Source organism: Rhamphochromis longiceps, linkage group LG10, assembly GCF_057381845.1.
Source record: "Rhamphochromis longiceps isolate RC_006_pf linkage group LG10, R_longiceps_female_GT1.1, whole genome shotgun sequence".
NCBI classification, from domain to species: domain Eukaryota; kingdom Metazoa; phylum Chordata; class Actinopteri; order Cichliformes; family Cichlidae; genus Rhamphochromis; species Rhamphochromis longiceps.
In genome coordinates, this window is record NC_140566.1 from 23573079 (window position 1) to 23586396 (window position 13318).

General features: G+C 38.9%; 1 protein-coding gene across 1 annotated transcript; it reads right to left on the reverse strand.

Moving 5' to 3' along the window:
• Positions 1-21: 21 nt before the first annotated feature.
• Positions 22-12598, reverse strand: hspa4a (heat shock protein family A (Hsp70) member 4a). The gene is made up of 19 exons (XM_085421040.1): positions 12274-12598; positions 10195-10252; positions 9938-10078; positions 8981-9103; positions 7622-7721; positions 7173-7306; positions 6633-6877; positions 6399-6475; positions 6007-6158; positions 5623-5729; positions 4911-5044; positions 4626-4807; positions 4092-4175; positions 2936-3094; positions 2315-2440; positions 2057-2164; positions 1815-1934; positions 1527-1688; positions 22-1085 (listed from the first exon to the last, which is right to left on the reverse strand). Exons 1-19 carry the CDS (start codon positions 12378-12380, stop codon positions 873-875), a joined length of 2532 nt encoding a protein of 843 aa, XP_085277166.1. The 5' UTR covers positions 12381-12598; the 3' UTR covers positions 22-872.
• Positions 12599-13318: the final 720 nt, after the last annotated feature.

Below are 13318 nucleotides of genomic sequence, written 5' to 3' on the forward strand. Positions count from 1 at the left end.
GACAAAAAAAACAACTTTTTCAGCTATAAGTCATTTTATTTTTTTAAATTTTTGCTTCTTTTTGGTGACGTGGCAACAACAGCAGCACCCAAAAAGGTGATTTGTTGCACCAGCATTCACTTTTAAGTAAAAAACAAAACAAAACAACAAAACCCCTCCCAAAACAAAAAATTCAAGGCTACCAGAGAACAACAGACATACCAGTGCTTTTGAATGAGAAAAGCTCAACAAAGAAATACTGCATGACAGTAACTTGTTGTATATAGTTCAAACATACGATACAAGTAAACTCAACAAAAACTCCCTGCTTCCACTTAAACGAAATAACATTATAATCCGAAGTTACAATTGTTTGTGGTGGTGGTGGTGGGGGAACACAATTTTGTCATGTACAACTCTGAACAATCCGTGTTAACTACCAGTGCCTCTGTATGTATACTTACACTCAGACATACCGCAGTAGTTTACATTTTCAATAATCTCGTATGTATAATTCTCTCCTGAACAGCTATTTTGCTTACAAATTTTTCATATCTGACATTCATAGTTTACATTTGCTCTGGAAATGCTGAAGTCATCTTTAACAATACAGCCCACCAAAGCAGCACAGAGAGAAAGCAGTTTCCATCCCACGCTCACAACCTTTATGTCATTAAGTAGTCCGTTCAGTATTACTATTATGCAATATTTTTTGTAGTCAAACAAAATGAGAAATGGCATGCTGAGGCGGCTGGTTGATGCGTAGTGTTGATTAGAGATGCTGTCGTCTGTGTCTTTGAGAGAGGCTACTCGGTCATCAAGAACAATCTCAGAGGAAGGACAGAACTCTGTTTCAGGAGGAAACTAAAACTCAGGGGCTGCAGTGGAAGCAGTTAGTCAATGTCCATTTCAGGGAGATTTTTCTCTGGCGTTTTTGTCTGCTGTTCCGTGCCCGCGGGCGTCGTTTTGTCCGGGTTGCACGGTTGGCTCTCTGTTCCCTCCTGTCCGTTAACCGGCCCATTCTCCGTCTTCTCCTCATTAGGAGGCTCCACCTTGGGTTTGGGCTTGGGTTTAGACAACACTGGGTTGCAGGATGCATAAAGCTCCTAAAGAGTAAAAAGATACACATGCTTAGAACATGACATCACAGTTTTTAAACTTAAATTCTTCAGCTCATACCACAATGACAAATTACTTCAAACTGCTTGGCAGCTACTACAAGACTGTTGAGTGTCGTTTTTGGCGTTGGGTTTTTGTGAAATCTTCAGATGCTCTTAGGCCGTCAGTATAAGGAAAACAAAAGATAATGATGAATAATGATCTTAATCACCATTAAAGTAAAATAATAATAATAATTCATGTTTATTCTGTTAAGATTTTTTTAAGTTGATGTTACAAAAGTATACTGAATAAACTTTGCTAATATGTTCATATTTATATTACTGTCTACTAATTGTAGACAATGAGCCCTTAAAACCCTAAGGAAGCCCATAATGAAGCTCTCTTAAAGAGCATGCAAGTGGTGTGTGTGTGCTTTTAATGTCTACCTTAGTCTTGGCCTTGATTTCTGTAACTTTGACCACTGGGTCCACGGTGAGGTCTTGATTGTTCTGCTGGTTCATCTTGCTGTTCATCCAGACCATGGCATCATTTACCTGCTTGTCCACCCTGGTCACCTCCAGCTCATCCAGATGATCATAGAGCTCGTCCTGTTGGGGCACACAAAAGTAAATTTGACAAACGTCTGGGGATTCTTGAGCTTAGTCTGTGATATGTCTGACCTACAGCTGTTCTTAAAACTTTGTATAAAGAGTTCAACAACAAACCCTGGTTACCTTTGCCTTGTAAGCTTCAATTATCTTCATGTACATCTGGATTTGTCTCCCAAGCTCCTCAAACGCTTTCGGCCTCTCCTCAGCTTCCACGTATCTCTCGTGGATAGGCTGGCCAATTTTCTGTTAAAGCAACATCGTCAGTAAGGCCGCAAAGTTATTCCAAATATCTGTAGAGTGAACCATTTTATGTCTTTTTTTTCCTCCCATAAAACTGTCCAGTCATACAATGAGTGCGTAGTTACCTTGAGTTCAGCCAGTTTGTCGATATAAACTTGCTTCTGTTGGTCTTCTCCATCTTCATACAGCCAGTTCTCTGTGTCCTCCAGTTTTAATGAGAACAAATCGCGATCCTGCATGTGAAGCAGTGAGGAAGATTCATTGTTTAACATTAAACGCATGCATTTCATCTGAACTGAAGGTTTACACTTAGTTTAAATTGAACAGAATCCAAATGTTACAGAGACGATCAGTGTATGATGACGTGTCCAGTGTGTACTCACTGCTTCATTCACAAACTTCTCCAGGATGCCGTGGAGTTTGTCCCTCATGTCGTACACGTACTCCTCCACGTTGTTCTTTGCATCATTCCTCTCCTTTTCCAGCTTATCCTGCATGATCATCTTACCCTGGAGGAGTCACAGTAAAGTCTACATTAGTTGAACTACTTAGTTAAGTGTGCACCAAAAAAAACAAAACAAACAAAAACAAAACAAAAACATACAAAAAAAACACCTGAGGATGAAGCAAGACAACATTTACAATTTCAGGTATATTCCTGATGTTACACATGTCAAAAGAAAAAGAAAAAAAGGTGATATTATGGTTTGATTAACTGATTAATTATCAAATGATCAAGAGTTGTCCATTTTTAGGGGCTGTTAATGATAAAAGCCAAATCAGCTCCTCCCTTTTTCACACTGTTGGCTGCTTAATATGTTCGTTTCTATCTTTTGCTGCTTAGACAAATACATGTAAACAGCTACACTATGGAGACACTTCTTTAAATGTTAATGGTAACTAGGACAGCTTAACCCAGGGCCAGTGAGCATCACTAGGCATTACTGCTTGAGACAACACTGTGCATGCACACCACACATTCCTTGTGATTTTTACAGCATTACCTCATTTTCCACAAACAAATTTAGTTCTTCTCCGGAAAGCTGCCAGTCCAAGCTGCTCTCTATGGGCAGCTCCAGTGTTTTCGTCTTTACTTTGGGCTTCTTGGCCTGAGGAGGCTGGTCGTTCTTCTTCTCCTGCTGCTTGGCATCCTCTGTCGTTGTCTGTAATAGCAGAGATGAAACACGTTTTTCCCCCACCAGACAAATCAGCAGTATTTGACTTCAGCCTTTTTGAGTACTTGAAAAGCTCCAACTTCAAACGTGCTTTTGTGTTTCACCAGTTTCACAATTGTACCATCTGTATAATTTTATTGTGCTTTTTGTGATAGGTAAATTCTGGCCTGTATTGACTGTAAGTTTCTATATTGTTAGTTTATAATTTCTTCATGAGCCTATGGCTTTTATTTGTTATGTCAAAAGCAAAATTCCACATGATAAAGTATGGATGCATTTTTCGTTGTAAGTGAGAGGAACAATTATAGTTTTAAGCTCTGGGAATGACGACACTTTTAGAAAGTGATGACACCTCAGACCTTCAGAGGGCCATTTGAGGTTTGCTTAAGACATGGTTTTAGAAGTTAGTCTTTACAAATAGAGAAATTTATGTGTGTTTTTATGTTAAACAGCATGCTTCAAAAAAATAAAAAATAAATGAATGTTTTAAATTAAAAAAAAAAGTCAGTGGCAAATCATGTTTCTTAAAATAATGAGGAAAATAAAATGTATTGGATGTATTGGTTACCTGGTGCTGGGCGATATGGTTAAAAATTACAATAATGGTCATATCTTGCCAGACATATATTTCACAATAGACACTGCTGGAGTAATACATATCAAATTTTACATTAGCTCTGCCAAATACTTTTTCCCCAGTGGCAGAAATAAGCTTCCATAAGTATCCATGTACATGTGTATCAGTCTATTTTGGGTTATTTTTGTGTTAAACACTGTAAATTGTGTCTTTAGGGGAACAAGGTTTGTTGAGGAAAGTGAACTTCTTTTACATTTTAAAGTCTTCGGGTTGCTGTATGCGTAGTACTTATACAGAACAATCTAATTTTTCTTCTATATGAACGTATGTACCCATGTATGTACACATGTATGTATATATATGCATGTATGGGCATTAGGGTTTCCTTATCGCCCAGCACAAGGTTACCTCCATTTCTTCTGTCTCTATTTTCTTGTCTCCGTTGTCTCCAGCCTGGAGTTTCTGATCCTCCTGGTCCACTTGCATTTTGCTCTGACACACGGTAACGAAAGAAAGAATATACATATAATTAAATTAAAACAACATGTGCTGCTCTGTTGCTGGTGTCATCTATTAAATCTGGGTTCAGCCCATTTTAAAATGGCAGTCCCCAGCAATTATTCAGATGTTCACGTCAAGGTTTTGGAAATGTTTGTGTCATGTGCACTCCTGTTCAAGAGTTGCAATCAGTCTGTATGCAATAGTGTAGTCAGAAACCTTCATTGCTAAAGCTATTAAAGCCATCTAAAGCTTGTCAAGACAAGATGCCTAAATAATACAGTAATGGGGTGGGGCTGGAACTAGGTTACTGATTGAAAGGCTTTCTCAGGCGCAACACAAACAGAAAGCAAACATTTCTCCCGTCTCTTCCTTACTGATATACACATACCCTCTCCATGTCATTAGTGTCTAACAATCAGTGCAAAAGCACATAATACACACCTCCTCTTCCTTCACGATCTGGTCTGTTTCCATTGGCTCCTCTCCTTCAGCAGTTTTCACGACTTCAACCAACGAGGCGCTTGATACACTGAACACACCGTGAACGTTCACCCGAACTTTTACCTTGACCTTTGCGCTCTCCCCTGATGCCTGAGGAGCCACATTCTGGATCAGAAACTGGCCTGCGGAGTTAAAAGTTAGCACTGATGAAAATACCTGCGCATATATGAACAAATAAATAGAAACTCACAGAACTGCATCTAAATCTGAATGAAGTTGCTGTACCTATAGTGGCTTTAGGGTAAGGCAGCTCCTTGGGATTGTTGTAGTAGGCTTCAAGGCTGAATGGCTCTTTCCGATAGAAGGTCAGTACTTTAGAGAAAGGAACTGCGTGGTTCTTTGGGAAAACCTCACAATCACTGCAAAAAACACAGAAAGAGCAGGTGATTGAGACAAATATACAGGGACAGGACATCAGAATGTAAACTCAATTTTCTGTTCATGTCATCGATGGTTTGAAACAAGCTGTGCTAGCTTACAGTTTTTATTCCAACAACGCAAGTGGTGAGAGAACTGACACGAAGCCTACCATTTGTCCTCTGAAGGTTTCCACCTACTCAACCACCCACCCACCTACCCACCAGCACGCACCAATCTGTTATTTGGCAACAGTTTATAAAACACATCTGAAGTCTTTATCAAACTCAAAGATCATTTATGAGAGGGTTTTAGGGCTTGAAACAGGATTTGGATGTTATTTAGCAAAACGTGAATGAATCCAGAAAAGATTTTTGATACTGGATCTGCGTGGTACATGGGTGTGGGCAAGGTGTGGCAGAAAGTCGTGAAGGGAGTCAACAGTACGAGTTCTGGCTAAGCTTACCCTTCAATATAATAGGAGCAATGTAAACAGGAGGACAATACATTCAAGTATTAAACCAGCTGCATTAAAGGGATGTTTGTGCTACTTTCTGTTAGATTCAAGCCTGAAGAGTACCTGAGTCCTTCCTCTGCAGCTGAATTCCACTTTAGGGAGATGGAGTAAGGGACAACATCTGTAATTGAGAACTCTCTCACTTTGAAAGCTGGTGACAAGATGGCACACTGAGGGGAAAAAAACACAACAACAACAAAAACCAGAATTTTAAGGTTAAACTTTTGTGTTCTTCATTTTCAGGCCAAAAATAGTATTCAGTATCAGTATTTGTGAATCTTTTTTGTTTTGTTTTTTTAAACTGTCTCCAAATCTTTCACAGATCACAGCCTTCAGCGATCCTCTCATAGGTCTCCCTCCTGGTATAACACAGCTGTTACTGTGTGAGTCTGCTGCCTGAGTCACTGTGGGGATCAAAGTGTTTGCCATGTGACAGGCATGCTGTACCTGCAGAGCACAGCCCCTGGCCACGGCCTCGTCTGCATTTAGGGTGGTGCTCAGCTCTTTGCCGAAGAATTTGCTGATCCGCTCTTTGATGGCAGGGATTCTGGTGGCGCCACCCACGATCTCAACTGCATATATATCCTCCTTTTTCAGCTCTGGATACAAAAAACAAGCGACAATCACGAAACAAAGCAGGTTATTTAGGTTTACAAAGTAATACGTTTCATATTTGTTTCATTTTATTTTTAAAGTTGAAAAGTAATGATTAAAGGAAGGCTAACGTGCTGCTATTGTCCAGGGGGAAGGGCTACCACAGCAAAGCACATGACTGAATGTGTGAGCGTGCACGTGCCTACAGGGATAGTCCAGCTGCTATTACAGTCTCATGTACTCACTGGCTTGTTCCATGACGCTGCGCAGGGGACCCTCGACTTTGGCCAGCAGCCCCGAACACATCTCCTCAAACTGGCCTCTGGGGACACATGATCATAAATTATTAATAGGTGCAGCCAACATGCACACTATGGAAAACTCCATTAATTTAAGAAACAACACTATTCCCTTTTTAAAATACTTGTGGCTACATGCTATATGCTGATCTTATTCTCTTATTTAATTTAACTTCTTACCTGTTTAGTTTACTGGAAACATCAATATCATTCATGAAGCACTCAATGTTGAGAGGGAGGTCAGAGGAGTTGGCACTCATCAGCTTCTTGAGCTTCTCGCACTCCTGGTAGAGCCGCACAAGTGCACGGGGCTTGGACCTCACATCCAGCTTGTACTTAGTTCCAAACTCCTCGCAGAAGTGGTTGACAAGGATATCGTCAAAGTCCTTGCCACCAAGGTCTGAGTCAAACGCAGTGGCCAGGATCTAACAGTAGAGAAGGTAAATATATTAGTAGTAGGTAGAAGCAAGTTTAGGTTTTGCCTCTGACGATTTTTGATCCCTCCTTATTTTTCAACAGCATAACCCAGAACACCAACATCACTGATAGTCAGAAGTGTTCACCACTGACCGTAAATGCTGTATTTTTTTTTTTACATTTATTTAATAGTCAGGCCTGTTTATTGACATCAGAATATCGTAAATATAAGATTTAAACAGAATCCACTTTAGTAAACTTGCTAACTCACATGAGCACTTTCAGTATTTATCCATCACTCACCTTGAGCTTTCCCTTATTGAAGGCACAAACTGACACCTGGTAACCAGAGTGGCCCAGGTCCACAAACACCACTATTCTGGGCTTCTCTTCTGGAGCTGGCAGGTCCTGCTTGTAGATTCCATATGCCAGAGTCACTGCAGCAATCAGACAGGAGCTTCAGGTTATTTTCTGCTCACCGCTGCATCCAGGAACTAATTAGTACTCCAAATTCCAGCTGCACTATGCTAAACTAAATCTGCTCGAACTAATGCAATTGTTACTGCAATGCTGCAAATGTATATAAATAAAATGTAGGGCAGGTTTAATGCTGTGCATCTATTTCACTGTATCTCATGGTTAAGTTATAAGCTAATGCAATAACCATTTTCAACGTGTTTCTGAGTAGTATGAGATTAAAGGCTCAACAACAACACAGCAGACTTAAAGATGATCTAGATGTTTCCATGAACCTGCAGTAGTCTCGTTCATCAGTCGTAAACAGTTGAGGCCAGCGATCTGAGCTGCGTCCATGACTGACCGTCTCTCTGCATCAGTAAAATAGCTTGGTACCTAAGAGGAAAACAAAAAAAAAACATTACATTACACTATTCCATATTTAGGATCAATCTGGGCCCCTCAAAGGAATAAATCACCCATCTCACAAGATTCATAACCTCCCTGGATAAAATTACCAAGTTAGTTACTCAGGGTGCCAAAACAAAACAGCTCCTTGTGGAAAAGATCACAGGCTAAATTTAGCTATTGGCAACAGTACTAATAACATGTCATCCATCTCCAGAGCTGATGTAAACCTTAAGTTTAGGCCCAGTGAAAGCAAGGGCCTCAAAGTGTGAGCTCTGTAACATTACGTAACAGATCCTTATTCTGTGCTAAAGAAACACACGCTTCCCACTCTTCAGCTTCGAGGTACAAGAGACGAAATAAAGCTTTCAGACAAGACGTGTGCTGAAGTGCTCAGGGCTCAAAATGTGACAAGAGCAGGTGGCAAAGCATTTCTACACCTTGCAGGCAGCTGTCAGCCTGCATATTTTACCTGAGCTGGTAGAAAATTCAACAGGATGACATTAATCGCTGGCTGTCAAATGACAGGATGTAAATCTAATGCAGTGTTCTATTCAGGTACAGTACACAAAGTCACTTTATGGCAACTTAAAGATTCATCATGCAACGTCACTTTCACCAAATAAACAAACAACTCCTAAGACATTTAAAGCTACCTCCATAAGATCTGTTGTTACAAACCTAAGCCTGAAAAACTATCTATTGAGACCAGGATAACCAGGTGGATTAATAAAAGACCTATCCAATCCTATTTAACACGTCTCATAGAGCTTAAGTAGGGTTGTGCCACATTATATCATCCAAAATCTGGAAGTTTTAACATGATACAAAAGTATTATACAGGAAATCATTGCTGTAGCAACGCCATGTGTTTAGGTCCTCTAGTGCAGACAACAATGAGACAAGCCCAGGAAAGTCTGACAGTAAAAGCACCGTGTCAGCCTCTAATGATGATTTAGTACCTAAAAAGGAGGCGACTTCAACACCCTCTGACACACCACAATACTTTGCGAAATATGCAAGAAAACTGGTCCTGCAAAAGGTACTTGAGGAAGAAGTCATCATCACCAAAGCTACGAAGGAGCTGGTAATGTGCAACCCAAATGTAAACACGTGAATCAACCAGGCGCGCTGGCTGCACTCAGTGTGACAGGACGAGCAATCGGTGGATGCAGTTTACATGATGGAAAAGGAGGGCTATAAGCAGCTGGTTAAAATCCCTGAGCCAGGATGCAACTAATGCTTACCGAGATGACGCAATCTACTACTGGTTTCTTGAGTGCACTTTCAGCAGTCTCCTTCAGTTTGGTCAGCAGCATGCCAGTTACTTGCTCAGTGCTGAATATCCTCTCTTCTTCCATGTACATCACCTAGAAATTGGTAATGAGGTAAAAGATTACTGTCAGGACAAATCATACAGCTGTCCAGTAGAGTAAGATGTTTGCTGCAGTGTACACAAGACATTTTATGTTAATATTTCCATTAATAAGAAAACTCATTAATTATTTAAATGGCTATCTCAGTTTCATTTAGGGTTTTTTTAAGATGACAAAAATATGCATATGTGATAAAATATGGAAAAGATGCCGATTGCAAAGCCTTGTGGTTTAACAGGCAAAACCAGGTTTATGTATTTTGATTTGATTTGATATTTCTTGTGCTCTTATTTATCCTGAGGACTGACATTAATCATCTCCACGGGGACTCTACAACATGCCGCTCTGTGCCTTTGCAGTGTGCCAAGCGAAGCATTGTCATTTATGCACTTGCAATAACTTTGGGTATTTCTGGAGTCTCACAGTCATCATCTGTTAGTGCCAGAAATGTGTACATTTTTCACATTTAGGCAGTCAGCAAAGCGTACGGTTCATATCACCAACACAATTATCATTTTGCCCATAGGATAATATTCCAAGAGACAAAATCCCTGCAGAAATAAGTACAACATACTGAAAGTGTTTTTAGGATTAAATGGGAAGATGAAGTAGGAATGCTATGAATCAGAGCAAAAAGTATTACATGACGCACTTCTTAGAGCACAGCATGTAGTGAGTGGAGGATGCAACATAGTCAGAAATAAGCTGTTGTATCTACTGTGCGGTCTCTCGGTTAATTTTCTTTTAATGGTCTTTTTTTTCTCTTGATTAATTATTTCCCATCAGCTAAGCTGAGGGCAGAAACCTGGTTAGAAAATACAGTCTTACTTTTATACCGGTGGCCCCAGAGGGCATCGGTGCCAGCTCGTACACCAAGTTAGACTTGGCCGACTGGATGTAAGGATCTGTGAACGCTCTGCCATGTAATCGCTTGAAGCTCTGCACTGTGTTCTTATAGTTGGTCACCACCTGAATAAAAAAAGAAAGACAAAACAGGAGGAAACAAAGCCAAGTATTAACCACTTTTTACATTTAATTGTAAATAATTCTCATAAATATGACCGTATCGGTGAATTAATTTTTACCTGGCTCTTTGCAGCAGCTCCTATCGAACGATTTCGGGGTCCAAACGATACAAAACACCTGGACACACACGAGTCAAAATGTTAAGCTACATTAATGACACAACTAGCAGAGCTTCACATGATAGTTCAGTGACCAATCTACACTGGTCACAATTTTTAACTAGTTGATCTCAGCACTTTTCTAAATAATCCTTGTTGAAACCTGGACTGAGGCTCCAGACTGGCTTGTTTAAGTTTTGAGTTGTCTGTACTATATAAACACAGGCTGAAGTGGTGTGGTAAGTCCACTTAAATCACACAGGGCTTGCCTCTCATCACCATCTCTATCAAACACAGATGCTGATGACACAGAGTAAGCGTTGCTATGAACACACAACTGGAGTGTGGTGATGTCAACAATACAAGTCTCTGAGGAGAGTCACTCAGCGGATGCTGATCTTCAATCAAGAACAGGACAGGAAGTTGTATGGTAAATAGACTGGCTGTTATAAAGTGCTTTTCTATTCTATTTGAGCACTCAAAGGACTTTTTACAGTGGTGTTTGTGATGTTTATGATGTAGTAGAGAGTAAGTTCACAAAAACAGTTCAATATTTGTCAAAAAATGTCCAATATTCATAATTTTTCAAAATTTAATGCAACATATTTATGTGAGCAACAGACAAAACGTTGTGCAAGTTACCAGGAAAGTATTTGTTTTCTTTTTACTCAGTAAGTATAAGCCTTTACAGAACAAAGTGTGTTACAAATATTCAACATGAAATTCTGTGTTTAAATTCTGAATGTGAATTTGTCGTATAATATATATATATATATATATATATATATATATATATATATATATATATATATATATATATATATACACACACACCAAGAAACTGTTATGTATAATCTTTCTATTCACCAAATTATCTTATACGTGATCTACTTCTCTGACACATGTTTGCCTTGTAAATTTGAATAAAATTAAATAATTTTTAAAAAGTCCAGGTTGATTCACAATAAAGTATCTTCAGCAACTTAATGATGTATACATATTTCATATAACCATGACATAAAACCCATTTTATATATATTATATTAAATTTTTCTGACTAGTAGGTGCACATCTAAGCATAAATTGGGCGTTAATGCTTATCTTTTTCTTTCCCTGTTTAATACAAACGTTATAAATAAATTACAATATAATAACTGGTCTTATTTCATTTTATTAATACTCTTTGGGAGGGAATTCTAAATTGTAATGATACATCTATAAATATACCAGTTAATCATTCAAAACCAGTGACAGTGTATAACATTCAATAACGCTTGTGTGCTTTATATTAACGTTGAACTCTTACAAAAGAGAAAATACTGTAAAGACTTTAAAAATTAGTCACGATGACTGAAATCTAACTAATGGAATTACAAAATGCGCCATGAACCCAAATAAGCAGAATTCAAACAATATTAAAAAACCTTTCTGATAACAATATGTTTTTCAATAATACTTTTGCATAATAATAAATACTATATAACCTTACACCGTTTAAAACATGAAAGGCTAAAAGACATAAAAAATTGCTAGAATATTCCAACAAGAGATTGGCCGCTGTCGTCATCGTACAGAGCATAACGCAAGGCGTACAATTTGCCACACGGGGCACACCGGTTGGTCGGAGTTTACGCCTTGAAGACAAGCACAACTACTTAAAAACGACAGGTGGCAAACACCGCCCGGTCGTGTTTTAACCGGCGAAGCCACACCAATTCTCCAAACTGTCATTACCGTTAATAAAACTATGAGCTCAGCTAACTTGCTTAGCTTCATAATCGGTCTTGGAAGGCGGTGTGAGCCTTATGAGTTAATTTCTAGATGGTTCCATGCTCACCATAGACAGGCTGAGAAATGTATCACTAACTTACACGGAAAAGCAGTTCAATTTCCCAGCAATGAGCACAAATGGTCGCTGAAAGCAGAGAAGTTGCGTTCACGTGTATTACAGTGACACAGGTGAGACAACACTTATAAATGAAAACCTGTCCTGTGTAGCTATCCTTCACAAACTATAATAAGATTTTACTTGGTACTTACGGTGTACATCTGTCGCTGTACTCATTGGCGATTGTCTCGATTCCTCCAGCTCGGGCTACAGCTACATAGCAGCTTTGAAAGCCCAAGTCAAATCCCACCACTGACATCTTGAGCGATATGTGTCTCCTAGGTTTATCTTTGTATACAGTATGATTTCTGTAAAGAAAATAAACCTGTAACTAGATTTTAAAACATAAAAAAGATGCTCCAGTCAAGTGAAGTTGTTAAGCTGCTCTGTCTTAAATACTTCTACTCATAATCCACACCGCTGATTGTTGCCGGTGTCTCTGATGTGTGTTGGCAGGCTGCAGCGGCAAGGTCTGCTTTACCGTCTCGCCCGCAGACATCGCGAGATTTACAGGGTTCTAGCGCTCTCTGGACTTTTCCATATCCACGTGAAAGACAGTTCTCCAACAGTCGAGGTGTAGGGAGAAAGCTCCATAAATTTCTTCTTATTTAATAATAAATAAATAAAAACCTCCAAGTTTAAGGTTTACAGTAAGTGAAATCAACAAATGACTAGCTTGATGAATTCTGGAATCGAATCAGGGTGGGGAAACAAAAATAGACTGTGATGCAAAAAGTGATGAAGTCATTTTTGTCCCCTTTTGTTTTGTTTTTTTTTTGTTTTTATTTTATTAGAAATAAAAAAAAAATGTAAATGACCCAGCTCAGAGCAAAGTCGTGGGGAAAATAAGAAAATATAATAACATTAAACAAATTAATTATAAACAACTAAAGCATAGCAATTTTTAAAGTCGTTGTTACTGAAAAAGATTAGTTTTTAAATACGTTCTCCTTAGTAATTTTCATGATATAAAATTACCAATCATTATAAATAATTAGTATAAAATAGTAGCTGACATAACACTTTTTTGGTTTGGTTTGCAAAAACAAAATGTCATTTATTTAAGAATCTATGAAACAGAGAAGAGAGCTGATGACATGTAAACGCAGCTCTGACAAATCGTAAATGCAGGTGGGTGTGGTGACACTTGACTGCTGAAAGTGTGCACTGTGTTGGTGACAGATAACTGAATGCTTA

Coding starts and splice junctions, on each gene's coding strand:
- hspa4a (XM_085421040.1), bottom strand. CDS start 12,380: ATGTCAGTGGTGGGATTTGACTTGGGCTTTCAAAGCTGCTATGTAGCT. Junction 4,176..4,625: donor AGATCGTGAAGGAAGAGGAG/GTGTGTATTATG, acceptor ACCGTGTGTCAG/AGCAAAATGCAAGTGGACCA. Junction 1,935..2,056: donor ACAAACTGGCTGAACTCAAG/GTAACTACGCAC, acceptor TTGCTTTAACAG/AAAATTGGCCAGCCTATCCA.